The 19699-nt window shown below is 40.0% G+C and overlaps 1 protein-coding gene across 6 annotated transcripts in view; it reads right to left on the reverse strand.

The window, feature by feature from the left end:
- The window catches only part of arhgap9 (Rho GTPase activating protein 9), a 38367-nt gene that overhangs the window by 11913 nt on the left and 6755 nt on the right, over positions 1–19699 (reverse strand). For 4 of the 6 annotated variants that reach the window (XM_086087460.1, XM_086087459.1, XM_086087457.1 and 1 more), the window contains exons 2-11: positions 14076–14407; positions 12478–12679; positions 12033–12400; positions 9839–10096; positions 8463–8552; positions 3871–3936; positions 2035–2181; positions 1830–1928; positions 1013–1074; positions 247–334 (exon numbers count right to left, since the gene is read on the reverse strand). In XM_086087460.1, coding sequence (XP_085943586.1) covers positions 247–334; positions 1013–1074; positions 1830–1928; positions 2035–2181; positions 3871–3936; positions 8463–8552; positions 9839–10096; positions 12033–12400; positions 12478–12679; positions 14076–14297 — 1602 coding nt within the window. In that variant the 5' untranslated portion in view covers positions 14298–14407. The remainder of the gene's footprint in view (positions 1–246; positions 335–1012; positions 1075–1829; positions 1929–2034; positions 2182–3870; positions 3937–8462; positions 8553–9838; positions 10097–12032; positions 12401–12477; positions 12680–14075; positions 14408–19699) is intronic. The other 2 variants (XM_086087461.1, XM_086087458.1) reach the window with 1 other exon arrangement.

Here is a 19699-nt window from a genome sequence, read left to right on the forward strand (position 1 = left end):
GAAAATATCAATAAATAGGAATCATATCAATATATTTATATTCAGAATTAAACAGTTTGTATTATCTGTCTATACGTTGCTTGTTGTGAAGCGGGTCGAGTTCATTGCCACCATACATTGCTCGTATCTCAAGATTGTGCTCGCAAGTCAGAGCAGAAAAATTGCCCAAATGACCGCTCATATCTTGAATGAAAAAAACATGCAAATCGGGTCACTTAAATCTCCATTCTTTTTGCAAGTTCTTACCCAGGTGGAAGGCGTCTGTGATTTTGGATCTTTGAAGAAAACCAAGCTGTTTCCGACCAACACCACCCAGGATGGACTCCAGTTTTTTCTATAACAAAAGTTGTTTTATTATTTTTTTTATTAATGTATCGTTATATTTTATTTTATTTCATTGGGTAACACTTAACTCATTCACTCCCGGACATTTTCACTGAAGCAACCCCCTTCGCTTGCGGCAGTTTTACTGGATTCTGACTGATTTTGTAAGGCCCACAAAATATTGTGTGAATATTGCTATGAAAACATGGAACCTACCAAAAGAAAGATTAGAGTCTCCTCTCTCATCAGGAAAAAAAAAAGTATATTTCTATCTGTTTCCGCTTTGCAGCAATTAGCATTAGAATATAGCTACGTTTCATGATTATTCTATTTAGCCTATTAATCTATTTAGAACTGTGAGTAAATTAGCTTTTTTCAACAACACCCTGGTTGATCTCTTTTGCTCTGCTGCCACTTACTGGCCGTTTGTGTAATAACTACCATTTCTTCAACCATTCTTTGCAGTTGAGAGGCTGTATCAAAGCCTTCTGTATGCTCTAACATAAAAAAAACCATAAGATGTATAAATACGTCTTTGGGACACAAAAACATTTAAAATGTATACATTTTTGGGAGCAAATTAGTTAATATTGAAACAATGAGCTACATGAGCTTTTTTTAAAAAAAATTATTCATATTAGTTTCCACTGCATTATACTAACTACTGTAAATCTCTACCATGTGTCACCTGAGTTTCCGGCCTCCTTCTGCAATCTTAGTCTTGTTCAAGAGGCCAGCTTTCTCCAATTCCTGTAAGGAGACATATGTAAAATTGACTTTTTTTTTTAATTGTTTGAAATAGTTGTGTCTCTGGAGTGCCTGCACAACTAGGTCAGTTGATTTAAATAATATGATCCCCACACACAATTTTTTTCACCTGTGATTCGGTCTGGGGAAATATCCGTCATTTTCAAGGACTAACACTGAAACACTACAAGGTAAGCAGAGCTGCAGTGTGATGTTTCCAAAGTGGAGAAGTGGGGAGCGGCTATTAGGGGTTGTAGGCCCAAAGAAATTGTAGGTCCGGGTGAGTAAATTTTTCTCTGAATAATCAAAATAATAATCTCTTTAGCATTCCTGTGTGGAGTTCACACATTTGAAAAACATGGCAGTCAGGTTAATTTAAAACTGACTGATTGACTTGGGACCGGTCCAGGTTGTGCTCCGTTTCTCTCACCTAAGCTCACAGCGACTTGTACTATAGAAAACGGATGGATGGATGATAACAACAGATTTATAGCATGGAAAAGGGCTGTTCGTATGCATTTAGTTTGAAGTCAGCTACGCTTCTACTACTTCTTTCCAATATACTGAAAACTTTATTTTCAGCAAGTTCACAATGACAGCGGTATCATTTGGGAGTGGGGACAAACCACTTCAAAAGCTCCCATTGGCCGTTTGATGTGCAGGAGAAAAGAAGTCCTTGAAAAATACCATTCAACACAAGAAGGAATAAACGAGACATTTGATGTGAAAGTAAAAAGGTGACGTGGTTCTCCTCTCACCGGAGTGTCGCCATCGCCGTCTGGAGAGCTCTCGGGAGACGGCGGCTCCACGACGATGTTGGTCACGTTGCACGAGTAGTTTCGGCACTGCCGGACGAGCTGAAAGCAAGCCGGAAAAATGGTGTCTGATGATGATGATGATGATGTGGACGCTTGAATACAATAAAAAAATAGGGATTAATAGGCCTCGCGAGGTGAGGGCTACCTTGCCGTTCTCGGGCAGAATCATGGACTGCGAGTGTGAGAGGTGAAGCTTGGCATCATGCTGGGGGGCACAGTCACGACACGGGGGGCCGGCCGTGCCGAGCGCCATCGTGCAAATGGTGTCGGAGGACGCGGCGCGCTGCATACTCTTCGCATACACAGGCAAGATGCAACGGGCAAAGAAAGAAAAGACAAGACTCGTTTTATTGTGTGGAGAATACTTAAAATTAAAAATATATATATTTGAAAGTATGATTTGTTTTCTACGGAAGAGGATTAGGGCCAGAGAAGAGAGGGGAAAAAAAGTTTGACAGGATTCTCACTTTATTTTCAGAATCCTCACGAAATATTGTCAGTTTATCCTGACTTTATTCTCAGAATTCTGACTTTAATTCTGACTTAATTCTCAGAAGTCTGACTTTAATTCTGACTTTATTCTCAGAATTCTGACTTTATTCTCAGAATTTCGACTTTAAAGTGAGAATAATAGTAGCGCTAAAAAAAGTGAGAATTCTCACTTTAAAGTCAGAATTCTGAGAATAAAGTCAGAATCCTGCCAACCTTTTTTCCACTTTACTGGCCCTAATTTGAATTCTTGTGATGTTTTTTTTTTTTTGTATTTCACATTAAGCACTTGCCGTACCAAACGCACCCAAAATAAAAAGGGTGCTATCATGTACAATCATGCACATACAGTCACACAAAAAGAACCTTACATGCCAAGGCAGCCATAATTAAGTACCTTTCCCCAATTCCTGTAACCTACTTCTCACAACAATCGCACCACACATCCCAGAAACGTGCAACTCTTCAAGCAAGGCAGATTAAGCAACTCGGAGCTGAGATGAGATCTTTACAACAGCGACTTTAAACCACCCCACTGTGATGCAACATGTAGCACTAAGAGCTGCTTGGGTAACCGCCCCCCCCCCCCCCCCATCTTCTTCCTAACACCATGAGTTGCTATTTCACCACCTTAATATGCATAAATGCTGATCTCCTGCAAACTAAAGCGTGTAGCTGGCATTACTTGAATGCATTCCGCAGAAAATACAGTGGAGAGACGCGGCTGTTGCAAAGCTAATAGTGAGAGCTCATTGATTTTCATGAGGCGAGTTGTCTCCTTAAAAACTCCAGTTTGAGTCCTCTTTTTACAGCCACGCAAAGGAAAAACAGTGGAGGAGGTAAGGGGAAAACAGCAAAGAAAAAAAGAAACCATTCCCCCTTTTTGCTTACAACAAATAAATAAAAAAATTGAAATAAAAAAAGCACACCACAATGACATAACGGTGTTCCTAAGTGTACAAAAACTGACGATTATCTGACGATGAGTGTGGCTATTAAACATAGAAGGGCCAAAACATCCCTTATGAAAATGTAACTGCACTAAAAAAAACTAGCAACTAGAGGGTGCTCAAGCTGCACAAATGGAAAACAACCTGACTAATATCGTGACATGACGACTTCTTTCTGTACACTGCCCTGTTCCAAGTGTAAGCAGTGCACGTCAGCAGGGACACACATTGAAAAAAATATCCTTAACATTTTTTTTTTTCAATTAATTGATAAAAAATTAATTAATCTCCCAGTCCCACTATGTGCGTAAAATGATCCATGCTCATTTATCCTCCCGTCACAATAATAAGTCAAGCTTCTCATGCAGTGGCACTTTCAAAAGTCTTAGGAATCACAAATTCTTCCCGCTGTGCTGCTGCTGAAAATAAAAAAAGTGGTACAAAGCGCCATCGCTTCTTTCGTGTGCAAGGTGACATTCAAGGTGACACTCAAAACATTCCTTTTTTTGCCTGTGAAGTGTGGAGAAAGAAGAGACTTTCACCTGCTTCATCCGCCAGCTGCCGTCTGTGTTCCTCTGGTGGCTCCCAAACAGGAAATCAGGTGAGAGCTAGAAGAAAAAAAAAGACAAGTTTCATTTTTAGTCCAAGAAAAAAAACAAAAAAAAACATTTGCTGACTAAAACTGAGCAAATACTTGGGGCGGACTGATTAACCAGCTGATCAATTTAATTGGCTGACTAACCTTTCTCCTTTAAAATGAATAAATAAAATAAATAAATAAACAAACATGACAAAATATTGCCAAACAGTCAAAGGATCATAATTGATCATTTTTATCAATTGATTAATTTATTAACTGCTAATTTAATTTTTTTATGATCATAATAATTCATATAAGGGACCAAAAAAGAAGATATTTTATTGATGACATATGTGACACCGCTCCAAAGCCAAAAGGTAAGCACAGCTGCATTGAGTTGTGTTAGATGCGCAGATTAGCACTAGCTAACAGCGTTAGCTTCTGATAGAGTTTGAACATATTTGGCTAAATCAAGTACAATATTCCTCACACTTCATACATTTTTTGAATATGTTTTTTTAAGCAGAGTTTTTGAAGTGTGCCGCAAACATCCTGTCAGCTGAAAAATGTGGTGAGACGCCGTAACGACACGCACACACACACGCACAGTTGGGCCCACTGAAAGGCTGATGAGAACAGAGCCAAGCAGCTGAAATTATTCACTGTATTCAGTTCCAATAAAAACTTACCGTGAACGTGTTCATCACCACCGAGCGTTCGAGACCCAAATTCTCGCCGCGCTTGCCGCTTGTGTGGCCTATGCGTCGTAGGGCGTGTCACAACGACCCTCATTTTCATGCCGCATTTGAAAAAAAAAAAGGACAAACTGTCTCGGCTGTTCTTCCTTGCTGGGTTGCCCTTACTTCCCCATCGAAAAGGGAAGTTGCTTTTATCAGCACGTACAGCAGCACAAGCAGGAAGGTACGCGCTCAACTCTGCCGCGGTGACGCCGGCGACATTACCACGGCTGACGCAATGAAACAGCATGCGTGGTGCCAAGGCTTTACCTGTGCAGAACTTTCCATTTAAATTATTATTGTAACAGAAATGCCAAAAGGAGAGCCATATGAGATACTGATAGTGGGCTAACTCTATTTTTTTTTGTCATTTTTAAGTTAAAGGAGATTAATGGTAATATTGCGTTTGTGGAATATGAGTTAAGCAGCAAAATCCACCTGTTTTTAATCCATCTCAAGGGGCGGCCATTTTGCCACTTCCTGTTTGTTGACTGAAAATGACATCACAGTGCCTATGGGCTGAGCTTGCGAATCCCACAAAACAGGTGAACCGTGATATTTGGTACCTGAGCCCTTAGCCACTGTGATGTCATTTTCGGTCAACAGGAAGTGGCAAAATGGCCGCCCCTTGAGATGGATAAAAAACAGGTGGCTTTTTCTGATAAAGGGGCAGTCAATCGGAAAAAAAAATTGTTTACAATACGTTCTAGTCTAAACATGGTATTCAAATTAATATTGGGTTTGTGGAATATGGGTTAAGCAGCAAAATCCACCTGTTTTTCTCTCATGGGGCGGCCATTTTGCCACTTGTCGACTGAAAATGACATCACAGTTGCTCAGGGCTCAGGTAACAACCGACCGCAGCTCTGCTTGTGAATGTCTCGTGACCAAATTCAGAAAATATGTGAGCCGTAATTGGTCATTCACAAGCAGATAAGCGATTGGTCGTTACCTGAGCAACTGTGATGTCATTTTCAGTCGACAGCAAGTGACAAAATTGCCGCCTCCTGGGATGGATAAAAACAGGTGGATTTTGCTTATTCCCCAAACTCAATATTAATCAGAATACAATGTGGAGAAGGGGGAAGGGGGTGGGGGTGTAAGAAGCAAAACTGTTCAATGAATGGAGTTTGTTGAACTTTAAGGAAAAAGTGAATGCTATCCGGAATACTGTATTGATTTGTTTTGACTGTGGGAATAAATAAAAAAAAGCCTCTGTATCTCTGCATCATCTTGGACAGGACTGCGTGATGACTGCGGTTGTAGGGAGTGCATACGGGCATATGGGCTGTAGGGGCCATGCGAGCTACTGATACACAGAATTTGAATCCTTTAATTTGAAGTACTGATCTCAATGCAGTTGTCAATGTGCTATTGATTTGGGCTTCCATTGGAAGGATGGGATGAACGTATTGTCAATAAAGTGGAATCCTTGAATACATACTGTATGGCTCATTTTATAAAAACAAAAAGAGTGGCTTTTACAAGTGACTTTTGACATGGGGGTATTGAAAAGTCAAGCTACCATTGTACAATAGAGCAGACACTAAGGAGTAAATTAGACATTTGCATATATGTAGGAATAATAGACCAACAGTACATTACATACAATATATTAATTCAGTAGAGTGCTTCACTTAATGAGGTTTGAAAAAAACATGTGGACTATCAATTATTATTATTGAGTTATGTGACACACATTCATAGTACACTGCATTTGGCCGAGCTCCTGCTTGGTTGCCACATGCACTCCAGAATGTAAAGCGACATATATGGGTCAAAGTACCTCGGCACTACCTTGATAGGGGAAATCACGCCTTTGATGGCGCTTTTTCTCTCTCTCTCTCTCCATACAATGTATTTTTCATGAGCGTTATAATCATTGATACAATACTGATGCAAGCATGATGCAACCAGAAGACGCTAAACGCTCATTTAGGACAATAAAGATCAGGCCTTGGGTGGTGTGGCATGTAGATGTCAACGCCGATATGGCATTTGCCATTTCAGCTGATTTAAATGATGCGAAATCAACCCCAAAACACGACATTGTGTGTCTGCATAAAGTGTTGAATTACATCTGCGGGGGGTCATGAGGAGGTTCAGGTCAGATGAGTGATTTAGATGTAGCAATATTTTGGGTTTTAAAATACCCACGGGGTCTAATGGCTTCTGCTGGTCCGCATCCGATCAAAGAAGCATTACCTCATTATTCCCTGCGGGGGGATTAGCCCGCCGTAAATGCGTCACGGGGGCAGTTAGAGTCAGTCAGTAACGATGGGGCAACTACAGAGATGTAATCCTACTTTTTAATTTAGCCGGGCTCTTAATCTGGTGCGTAGCGCTCGTCTAGAGCCTCAGTGCACTCTGTATGAGCCTGACAATGACTTCGGAGGCTCGCTAATGTTAATACTTTATCTCACTCTTGCTTTATTCTAGGCATGTAGAAGCCCAGCTATTTGTCTAAGCACACACTGGCGCATGAATTATGATAATGTCGTTAATAACTCATGATTATTGCGAGGGAGCCTAATTAAAACATTGTTGCAACATTCCCAACCAGCCACTGAGCACATTAGAGCCGTAAAAGCACTTGAGAGGAATCCTCGCAAGGGAAAATAAACACAGTAAATTACAGAAATAATATACAATGGATATAAAAAGTCTACATGCCCTCGTTGAAATGCTACGTTACTGCAATACAAAAAAAAAAGAGAGACATAATTTCAAACATACAACTATATATATGGCTAGCTAGCTAGCTAGATGGATAGATGGATGGATAGCTAGCTAGCTAGCTAGATGGATAGAGCAAAAAGCAGTCCCCGTAATAATTACTTGAGTGAGTAAAAATACTTCAAGGCTGAGTAACTTTATTAAAAAAAAATTAAGCATGAATGTCAACTAGACAAAAAAATTCAACAGAATTGTGCAAATTTGCCAACAATATAATTTCTATGTATATAAAATAAATGAAAGCATTTTTTTGCCACAAGAAATTGTGACTATTTGTTTGCACTCAAGAAGAACCACAATAAGATGATGTTCTTTTTTCCTCAGTTGTTTTGACTGGGTTCCATAATTAAAAAAAGGAATCACTTTGGAAACTTTGCCTCAGTGTGAGTCTGTCGAGACTTAGTGACGCTGTCATGTGATTACTACCCACCTCTCACTTTTGGAACATTTTTATTTTTATTTCAATTGAGTTACAGTACAGGTTACAGGTCAATTTAAGGTTAGAATAAGTTTCGATATGTAGTATTGTCTAAATATTTATTACATCACAAAAATCTGGCAGTTAAACGAGCGTGTAGACTTTTTATATCTACACTATGTACTATTCGCAGTTTGCTACTCACAAATTCACCCAATCACTAACTGGTTATTCCATGAAAAACTCACCTACTCGCTGTTGTGCTCTTTCTGAAGAGGCCCTAAGATCCCACAAATGCCACTACCAAAGAAGTAGAAAGAGAAAAGAAGCTATGGCGCCAAAACCATCTCTAGCTCTGTCTAATATAAAAATATTCATACTTTTGCCTTGTCAAAATGTAAAAGTATTCATACTTTTTGATTAGACAGGGCTATGGCGCCTTCTTGTGTAATCCTGATGAAAATAACGAAAGGCAAGTTTTGTATGTCAGGGAGGAAAAAATGTCATTGTTGCATGTATACGCGCACACTTTGGGTGAATTTCTTTCTCAACAAACAATGGACCCACTTGGCAGGTTCTTATGACAACATGACACTACCCACCTCATTAGTGTCTGTGTTGTTGAACAACGCATTTAGAGGGCTAGACGAGCAGGATGCTTACCTTGTGCATAGTACCATTGTTAGTTGCAGAAAGCGGCAACGTCAGATGGCTTGTTTCTCTTGATAATGTTTTGGGTTGCGCTGGAATGACCTTGAAGAGAAGAGAACAGCTTGTGAAAACGGGGGGAAAAACAAACACTAGTACTACAATAAAATGGCATCATCTTGAATTCATCTTGAAATAGACTTCAGTGCAATTTCTGCAGAAATTGTGTGGGAATGCTGAAAGCTGAATGCTAATAGCTGATTGTTAAGCTGAATGCTTATGAAGTAAATTGAAAGATAAATTACCGGTATGTGAAAATTACAAAGTATTAATTGTAGTTGGAAAACAAATGAATAAAAAGAACACTTAAACCAGAGACTCGTGAATTTTTGAAGCAAAATGAAATTTATATGGAAAAGTGTTATCTGTCATCTTTCCATTTAGATAGAAAAGTGGAACTAATGATATTTAATGGAAAAATTGAGAAGAAGAAAAAAAATCACTCAATGGCGCCACCTAGGCATGCAGTACCCTCCATTCATATAAATGGAAAACTGGAACTAATGCTATCCAATGGAAAAATGCAACAACAACAAAAACCACTCAATAGCGCCACCTAGGCATGCAATACCCTCCATTCTTTCGATGCAACAATGGAACTATGATAGTCAGTTGGTATACATTTATAACCCTTAGCATAATTGCCATGGATATATTTGCAATGTACAGTCGGAGGTGGGATTCGAACCTGCAAGCTCGTGGTTACTGGACAAGGCAATTTACCAAATGCACCACTGAGCAGTATAAGACAGCTGGTAATGATAGTCAGTTGTATGTATGGAAATGGGCAAGGAAAGTGGGACTTAGAAAATGATCAATGTCAGTCCCATTGAAAATTAATGGGGAAAAATTGATATTTAACGTTAAATTGTGCCAATACTGTAAGCAATGTGGAATCAGACGATAAATACCTTGGAAGGCGTGAATTTTTGAAGTTGACATTTGAACGGTGAAAATTGGATGTATTATGTGGGAGTTATTGCACGGCAAAAAAAGTGAGGAGAGTGAAATGCTATAAGAATAAAGAATCTCAAGAACATATGTGGGTTCCAGCATTCCCACAATCAAACGGAATCACCCGTGTCTAGTGACAAGGTCCAGTCAATTCTACAAGTTCTGGAAGTACAAACCTCACTACATGTTGTTCTTTGCCTCACAATAATCTCTCTAGTGCCGATTTAGACGAATTAAGTGAGCACATAAATGAGACAACTCTTTCATCTTTAAACCCTGACCCTTTTTTAACCTCTCCAGCAGGAGAATTCCGTGAATCCAGCTCTTAATCTGGAGAAGACTGTTCATTAAACACACGTTGAGAATGAACAGCGAACCTGCTTGTTGGCGCCGGAGCCTCCACGGGCTCTCCGAGGAGGCTTCCAGGATCTCTCCTTAGTGATGCTGTTGACGTAGTAGCTTCTCAGAGAAGACGGATCCACGTACTGCTCCCACAAGTCTATGACCTGCAGAGGCTGCTGGCCGGGGGTCGGACTCGGGGGCTCCGTCTGCGAAGGACGCCTGTCTACCTGCGGTTGATGGTAAAGGGGCGAGTCCTGCCAGGAGAGCTGGGCCAGATAGGACTCTGTCGGGACCTGGAGAAATGAAATGGTATACAGATAAATGATTTTAAAAATGTACTGAGATATCATATAAAATTCTGTGAGATGTGAAATTTGTATTCAAATGTAAACGTGGCACAATTTGATCCTGTGACTTTCATGTGAAACTGTAGCGATTTACGCGCATAGCAAATACATCCAACAAGCAGTGCAATAATACGTCACACTGTGGATTAAGACGAGGTTATTGGGAGGACATGAAATGAACATCTATTTATGACATGAAGCCAAGGCACGTACAGTATTTGCTCTCTAACTGACTGGCTACAGTATTGGTTCATATGCTGGATAGCACGTTCGCCACATAGTTCTATTTCGTACCATATCAATAATACTAAAATATATAATACATTAAAATTAAAATTTTATAAAAAAAATTATTAAAAAAATAAAACAAAAAAATAATTAAAACTGCCAATTAAAATTAAATAAATTTAGAAAACAAAAGTCACAATGAAAAGTAATTATATCTGTATTATGTACCATATGACTAATACTAAACTAATATAATACATTAAAATAAAAAGCTTTTTTAATTAAAAAAATAATAATTACAAACCAGCTCTAAAAATAATTAAAACTGCCAATTAAAATTTAATACATTAATAAAACTAGTCAAAATGAAAAGTAGTTATATGTGTATTATATACCATATAACTAAAACTAATATATTAAACTAAAACATAAGAAGAAAAAAACTAAACAATACAAATTAACAAACCACCTCTAAAAAATAAAACTACCAATTAAAATTAAATATATTTAGGAAACAAAAGTCACAACAAAATCAAAAATTGCCATAATGAAAAATCCAAAACTATCATAATCTCGCTAACTACTTTTTAATGAGTAATGAAATTAATTTAACTACATTTTCTTTGCATTACACAACTCTTAATTATTAGTAACAATATTTTGCCACAAACACCTGTCAAACGACAGAGGTGGCAAATCCAGGTCCAGAAAGTAAAAACCCTGTCACAGTTTGGATTTAGCCTCAGGTGCTAGTTAGCTATCTCCTGAGCTAGCTCCCATGGCGCCTGCTAGGGAGCTAGCTAAAGCCAAACTGTGACAAGGTTCTTACTTTCTGGACCTGGATTTGCCACCTCTGTCAAACGATCAGTGTGACAGTTAAAATTTTTATTTAAAACATTGCCCATACGATTCACAAAGGTTTTATAATGGTGACAGTTTCAGCCTGCAAAAGGAATTAAAATCTTTAAAAACATGTCGTTTTTAATATCTACTTTAAGAAGACAGCTTCACATGTTGGAAACTATCCACAATCTAAAAATGGACTGAAAAAGAATTAGTATTTGTGAAGTGTGCAAGTTCTCTCCTCCACTCCAACAAACTGTATTTGTGAGAGAAATTTCAAGGGATAAAGAGCAGCGTGTCCTGCTTACTGGGATTAAGCACACAATGAGTTCAGTTGGAAGGGAGATGGAGAGAGAGAGAGAGAGAGAATAAATGACTTGCATGGACTCTGATGTAATTCTGGGATGCCCTGACGTCATTACTGACATGATTGATTCTCTTGGGGGATTATTAAAAGGCACAGACCGTGAATGAAACGCACCCTCAGCTGCCATAGCTTACAGTATGTCTGTCTATCATACTGGACAAAGAAGAAACGGACTTTGAACATTTTTGATATATACCGTACTAGTAATAGCGCAATACTACTTTTACTATTACTATTAAACACTAGCAGCAGTTCTGGTGATTAAAAGCATAAAATACAGTAGATTCAAGCACGACCTACTTTATATTTTCGATGGACGACCTCCATACATTCAAATGCCTCCGAGGTTGTACGATTTGGAAAATATGTCTCTCAGCATGCCACTCCAATCCCGATGTGATAAACGCATGCATGTTGTCGCAGCCACGCACCAAAACTCCCTACCTGCAGGTGGTTGTTCTTGCCAGAAGATCCCACCATGTCCCACTGGCTGCAGGACTTCTTGGGGAGCCTGTAGTTGACGTGGCTGTTGAAGCTGCCGCCCACTTCGTCGTAAGGATTCTCCAGCACATTGTCCGTCAAGTTGCTTTGGCTCTGGCTCCGAGTGATCATGGGAACCACCCTGGCGTTGCATGCCGCCGTTTGCGAGGCGGGGGCGTCCCCGGGAACCGCCAGGTGGCCTGACCGTGAGGCGGAAGAGTTGAACGCGAAGGTGGAAAAACGGACGCCACTCGTGTTGCCGTCGGCGTCGAGACCTCTGAAGGCACTGCTGGAGCTGAGGTTCTCCATGGAGCGGTAGATGGGTTTACTCGCTGTATATAAAAATGGATGAAGAACTATGATTGTAGTAGAAGAAAAAAATCGTTATAGTGTCACTTATTCACTTTACCTTGGCGCTGATCGTGATAGGCAACCTGTGTGGGGCTCGGCGTGAGCGCCACTCGGGGCAGGATGCGGACGTTGTCGGAGTTGAGTGAAGCCGAGATGATGAGCCGCTGGGGCGATGGCATGGGCGCCACAGGAACCTCGCTCACGTATGTGGCGGGCACGTACAGCGGCTTTGTTTTACTTGCAGCCCCTATCCTCCGCACCTGTTACGCCACAAACACAAACCCATATTTTAACATTTGCTGTGGACACAGATAGTTGTAATGTACGACGGCGTATTAATTTGTATTAGTACACTACTGTATTTATTTTTTTAGAGGGCGGGGGCAATATTCAGAAAAAAAACCTCGCAGATTTGCCACTTTATAAAGCCGCAAATTTGCAAGTTTTTTTCTTGCAAAGCAATTACTATCTCCAAACATTCGAGTAGTACGCTATGTGTTTTCTCATAAGATTTTGAGGGTTTTTTCTCGCAAATCTGCCATTTTATAAACTCGCAAATTTGCCACTTTATAAACTGGCACATTTGAGACTTTATAAAGTGGCAAATTTGCGAGTTTTTTTCCTCTGAACATTGCTCCTACCCTCTAAAAAAAATTGTTTACGTGGCCCTAATACGCCGTCGTAGTAATGTTACTTACTTGGGCAAAATATTCCGATTAACATTTTACATATTACATTAACTGCAATGTATGAAGTGTGAGCTTGTGCTCCCATTTGTTTTGGGCAAATTGTTACATAGAGCAACTTTAAAACTATTTAGCTAGGGTGACCAGATTTTAAACATTTTAAACCGTGATAAGACATTTTTACTGAAAATCAAATCTACCATAAATTCTCACCCGGAATGATTTATAGCAAATTTAATCACTAGTCAACCTGTTGACTGATGGTTGTGTTATTGCTTTAGCTAATGCTATCTTGGTTGACAGTTCAATATCGCTAAACAAGTCAATACACTCACCGCTCAACATATTTTGCAGTCCTAAATAGAAACGACAGGAAACGCTTAGATCGCAATCAGTCTGACTACATTACCCATGATTCTTAGACACGGAAGCAGGAAGTAGTTCTATTTCTGTTATGACGTAAACTTGAATGTAAAAGTAAATAGGAAGGAATTTAACAGTTAAATACCATTTTAAATGGCTCATCAGATGAATTGCTATGGCAACTGTGTGATTGACATACACATGGACCAAACAATTAGCTTGCTGACTCGTCTTAAATTAAATGAAATTAAATTAAATTTAAGGCTCTGGGATGGGATCTGTGTAAAAATGCAAAACAATGGGGCTAGTGAAAATCCGTCGGGACACAAAGCACAAAATGGGGACTGTCCCATTTTGTTTCAAGCGGTACTGTACCAAAACCGCAACATCTGGTCACTCTATCTTTAGCTAGCTGATAGTTAGCATGCTATCACAAACGCAGAGTGAGCCGCTTGGTTTGGAGTCAATACATTAGCTCTTAATTACCTGTTCGGCCAATCACTACAGCGCATTAAGGAAGCAAATAATCAGTTTTAAACACCACAGATGCCTTTGCCATAGTTAGCAGTTCATCCGAATTGTAGGCTATGTTTACTTTTTTTCTCACCTGCCACCAGTCAGCGTTAGTCTTCTTAAGGAGTATGAACCGTTCGCCTTCCCGAATGCAAACCTGCCTTCCATCAGCACCACGGTAGTTGTAATCGTATTGGGCCTCGAGAACCACCGTGCCGCTGGGCACGCCGCACAGCGTCAACCCCCTGGCGTTTACCACCGGCGCCGCAGCAGGCTGCTGGTGCCCCATTGAGCGCCGCCATGTCCCAGACAGCATGGTTCTTCTCTGTTCGTTCAGCGAAGAGAGCGCCGATGGTGGATGACGGCGATCCTGGTTGGATTAGCGCGGGCCAGGGGAGGAGACTGGAGCCTGGCTCGTTCCATGCTCTGGAAGAACCACAGGGGAAATTGTAAGAGGACTAAAAATAATAATCGTGCTCCGACCTTGAGGAGTTACTACAGTTTGCAGTTTTACGGCGAGTCATCAAACCTCATTTCCATGCTCTGCTTTATTGACACAAGATAACATATTTCAGTTCAGATTTTGCAGCAGCTATCCATATCAAACAAAATCTCTTTTAAGGCAACCCATGAGGTAAAATATTAAATGATTTCACTTGTATGATTCATGCGTGTCAAAAATCGTGAAGAACAGTTCCTGGGCACACCCTAATACGTGCTGCATGGCTCAAGAAGACTTAAGTATTCGTCCTAAAGTGATGGGAGTGCTGCGGCTAACGGCAAACTTATTTTTTCCTATTGTAAGAGACTCCTGTATTATTTATACATTTCCAGGACCATTTTTAAAATGGCCCATCACTATGTATCAGAGATGGATATGACGGTGCTGTGACATCGAGAAAAAGCAGCAAATCATCACAAGACTCCCCTTTTCCAACACCGCTACCTTTTTATGGTGCAACATACAGTACATGATGATTTCAACAAGTTTTGGCCTTTGAGCCATACTTTCCCAGAAATGCGGCTTTTGATTGCAAAAGTTACCACTCTTTGGGGTGATTCGACTTTGGAGGGGTCCACCTGTGTGTGAATAAGTCATGTGTTTGGAGACATTTCAAGGAATGAATCAGTCCAAAATAGCATCCGTATGTCTTTCCACTTCCACTGGCTGAGACCTGCTTACATAAGACCAGTCCAACTTTCTACTAGAAACATCACAGCTATGCACGGCCACACGCATAACACAAGCCTAAAGGGACAAGGGTGGCATCCATCGGCACATATAGTGACATGGCTTGGTCCCAATCAGGCCTGATGGTGCTGCAAGAAAACGAGGCGGAGGAAAGAGAAATCCCAGAGAATTACAAGGCAAATGCTAAGTTAAGACAAGATGGGGAAATAATTATAAAAAAAGAGAAAGAGAATGTCAGTGCATGGATAAAGCCGGGTGTTGTGTGTGTGTGTGACAGCAGTGTGATGAGGGCAGGGTTCACTGGCTCAACCTTGATAATCCCACTGTTATTGAAGCACAGCGTCAAGTCCTAGGCTGCCGTGAATTACACTAAAATATAAATGTACTGCAGTTTATGGTAGTAGGTGGCTAGCATGGGCTCTGTATAAAATATATGCAGTATATAAATAAATAAAATAATCATAGTAATAACAGTAAATACAATGGTGCCTTGAGATATGAGTTGATATAAAATGAGGAAACCACCTTGGCCACCTGGGGGCAATATAAGAAAAGACAGGCGGTTTTGGTTCTTCTTGGTTCTTCTCAACTCATCAGTACGGAACTTATATTAGCCGTTCTTCGCAGAAGATATACGATTGTGAGTATTGTTACATTAAATTTACACATGTTGCTACGTCATTTGTGTTCAATCCATTGCTTAAAAGGTGACATCCCTGCAACGCAGATGCTATTTAGTGTTAGCATTAGGCTAGCAGACCAAAAAACTTTGCGGTATTGTGTTTAATTTGGTGGTAAACTTTAATAAACGGTTTGAAGCCTCTTTTTATAGTGAAGTTGAAGTGAATTGAGTTGAGTCGAGTTCACTGCCACCATACAGCGCCCATATCTCAAGTTCGCCAAAGTGGGTTGGAAGCAACATCTTCCCATTTCTTATTACATTGTGGTGGTGGTGTAATCCAGCTGCTGCAATGACCAATTTACAAAAAAGGACCAAAATATGCAGTAGTAAGCAATCGTACAAGCTCTTCTCACTGCACAAACAGGAAGTGACTCTCTTCTTACCCAAAGCTTAATCTATTCAAGGTCCAACTCTCCCAAAACAAGCGAATATTGTTGAATGAACCTACAAGCCTACTCCACATGCAAAAGTAGAGTTTTATCAGAACATGGTGCGAATGTCTGTTACTATTGTGTGAAATTTGGCACCAAAACAACAGCAGGTCAAGTTGTTGCCTAATAAGAAGCCGGATAAGACTCAGCTTGTGAGCAATTACGTAATCGCCAATGAATTTACTACTTTAATTGCACGGTCATTAAAATGCCGCATGCTTGTGCACTTTTACAATCTGTTAAGATCACATAATCCATTAAAAATAGTATGATCGCATTGGTTGAACGGGTCTCTATAAAGACTCTGTTCCCATCGTCACATTGAAGAGCCGTTCAAAAGACTCGATTCGTTTGTGAACGTCACATCACTAGAGTCCGCGGAAATGCTCCCGCACGGTCAGTAAACGGAGCGCTGAAGTGAAAATATGGTAAATCTAATGTATGAATTGGGCGGCGGGTAACGAGTCTAGTGTAGCCCAATATGAGCGTTGCTATTCAAGTAAAAGTAAAAAGTATTGTGGTAAAACTTACTTTTGGAGAGAAAAAAAAAGTACTTCTAAAAGTTACTCAAGTAAATGTAACTCATTACTACCCACCTCTGTCAATTTCCCATGAGGGGAAAATATAGCGCCAGAACGTGAACAATGGTCGTTTCCAGGCAGAATTTGTAGCCCAATTAAAATAAAATAAAACAGTTCAGGGTGTAGGGGTAGCCCCACAACCCTAATAAGGATAGAAAATGAATGGGTGGGCATATTCAACCAGCTGTACAAGGATTATGAGTAGCATGTTACAATAGCAGTCTTACTCATTTGCTGAATCCAGTTAGTCAGTCATGACATTTATGGGCACCAAAATTAAATGAGAAAAATAGCACAAAATAGTACATGCGTATACAAACGGGAAAAAAAAGAAGAAAAGCTGTCTTTAGGTAGGAAAATAAAAGATTGGCTATGAATGATAATCTTTGGGAAAAAAAAGAAGAAAAAAAGCACCTTCATATGGTAGAGTGGGCTCACGTGGCGTCACACACCCAAATGCAGCGAGCAGTCCATATGGTACCAGACAGAGACATGGACAACGTGTCGGAGAAAATGAAGGCTTGTGCCAAAAGGCTGATGGCACAGGGCTTATTTATGGCGTGAGGGCATCCAAACAAATGGAAAATGGGTGAATTGAACCCAAACTGATTCTTGTCTGTGTTGAACATAAAAAGAGACATCAGCTGGCTGTTAAGCAAGCCATGCAAGTAAAGCACATATTGACTCATTGGAGTGGAAGGCGGTTAAATTGAGAAATAAAAGGCATCCATAGCAAAAGTAAACAAGCAGCAGGCCAGCTGATTGACTTATTGATCAGCACGCAGGGCTGCTCACGTGTGTCCTCATGTTAGCAAATTAGCATGGACATTATGTGCCCGACACGTGATTATCTAGTAGGGGAAAGTTCAATCAAGGTTTTTTTTTTACACAAAATGCCAATTTTCACAAACTGTGCTGCATCAACAGTATAAATCCACCCATCTAAAATCACCTGAGACAGTGGCCTTCGCCAAGGCCTAGCACAACACATGCAAGCTGAATTTAATTTCAGTCACCCTTCACGACTCTGACTTGATCTCGGTGGGCATCAGTTAGCCCAATTTGAGGTCATTTTCTTTTAGAGCCGTCAACTGCTCCACATTGCTTTCCGTCTTGCAAAGGAACTCAGCAATCACAAGCAGTCTGCGATTGAGAGTCACTCGTCGCTTTTGTCTGAGTGTTGATAACACGCCAAGTTCTCTCTATCCAAACTGGAAGCTTTGCAATAAATAAGCAAAACTGACAATCAATCGTAATAGACAAAAAAACATGACTATTTCTTGATGTCAGATTATGATGTACTTGTATTTCTGAACAGAAAAACATGTTTTAGTGGTTACAAGTTACCCTTAAATAATTTCTGATTTAGATTGGCTATAAAAAGATCAAAACTAGTTCGAAATCCTTCCTTCAAAATGGAATAATGATGAAAGCTCACTGGAAGAAAAAAAAGAGTCTACATTGAAGCACTTCATGATGCTGGATGCTATATATCTCGACGGAGTGCATACCATGAACATTTCTAAAAATCCTTCAGCGAATCACATAAAACTGCCAGTTTGGCAGGAAGCAAGTAAGAAATGTGTTGCTGCGTCATAGCCGTTGTCTTTCCATATGTTTGAAGTGCAAAGAGGGCAGCTTGAATAATCCACGTCTTCAAAGCCAGAAGAGACATGGGTGGAGGGTGGGGGCGGAGGGTGGCAAAGCATGAGTGAATGAGGAACATCAAAGGCCTCCATGACGCACGCACGCACACACAATGTTGGAATATTGAATTGATGCAATGACTGCAAACAAAAACAAATCAAGTAAAACTAACATTGGATTTACATTGAACGACAAGAAAAGGTTGAGATTATATGACATCTTTTTCACTTTTTGCAGGTCCATGTGAATAAGGATTATTTCGATGTTGTGTACACATGCAAAGACTATCAGCCGAGTCTGTGATTATTGATAGGTGCAAGTTTGATCGGTCACCTACCTTACCTTTTACACCGTGGTGCTCTCTACTTGGCTCAATTTTGGAGGCAGCTATTTTGAAATTACATCAAAGGGAACTGCAAAAAAAAAATGATGCACTGAACGCATCAGTAGGAACGAGACACGCTAATAAACAACGCTAACAAACAACAACGGAGGAAAGCGAGGGTCTTCATAGGAGAATGTGCACATATCACAAAACGTATAAACATGTTCTATTTTAAATAGCATCATGCTCCCAAAGACGCATTTATGCGTTTTTTATGTTTTGTTTTGATGCTAGAGCATACTTGCTGCTTTGATGCAGCCTCTGAACTGAAGAGAATGCATAAAGCAATAGTAAATACAAAAACGGCCAGCAGGTGGCAGCAGAGTATAAGAGATCAACCAGGGCCATGTTGCAACAAGCTGCTTCCCCCACTGTTCTAAACAGATTTGTGAATAATGCTGAAACTATATGCTGCAAAACGGAAACAGATACAAATATGCTTTTTTTTTCCTAATGAAAGAATAGACTCCAATCTTTCTTTTGGTAAGTTCCATGTTTTTATAGCAATAAAAAAAAAAAACTTTTTCTGGGCCTTGCAAAATCAGTCAAATCTAGTAAAACAGCCAGGAGCAAAGGGGGTTGCTTCAGTGAAAATGGCTGGGAGTGAATGAGTTAAGATAACAGCTGGGAACTGTTTAAATTGTGACAAGATAAATAATGGGGGGTCTAAGATTATGAGCAAAGTTTCGGTGGGTCTGTCTAAAACAATACCGGCCCCATATACTGTCTTCATGATATGCAATTTTTTTAGTGATTATTTCATATTTAGTGTCTTCTACTGAACAATTGCCTTCATTCTA

Source organism: Leptonotus elevatus, chromosome 10 (assembly GCF_054856555.1).
Source record: "Leptonotus elevatus isolate MCC_2025b chromosome 10, RoL_Lele_1.0, whole genome shotgun sequence".
Classification (NCBI taxonomy): domain Eukaryota; kingdom Metazoa; phylum Chordata; class Actinopteri; order Syngnathiformes; family Syngnathidae; genus Leptonotus; species Leptonotus elevatus.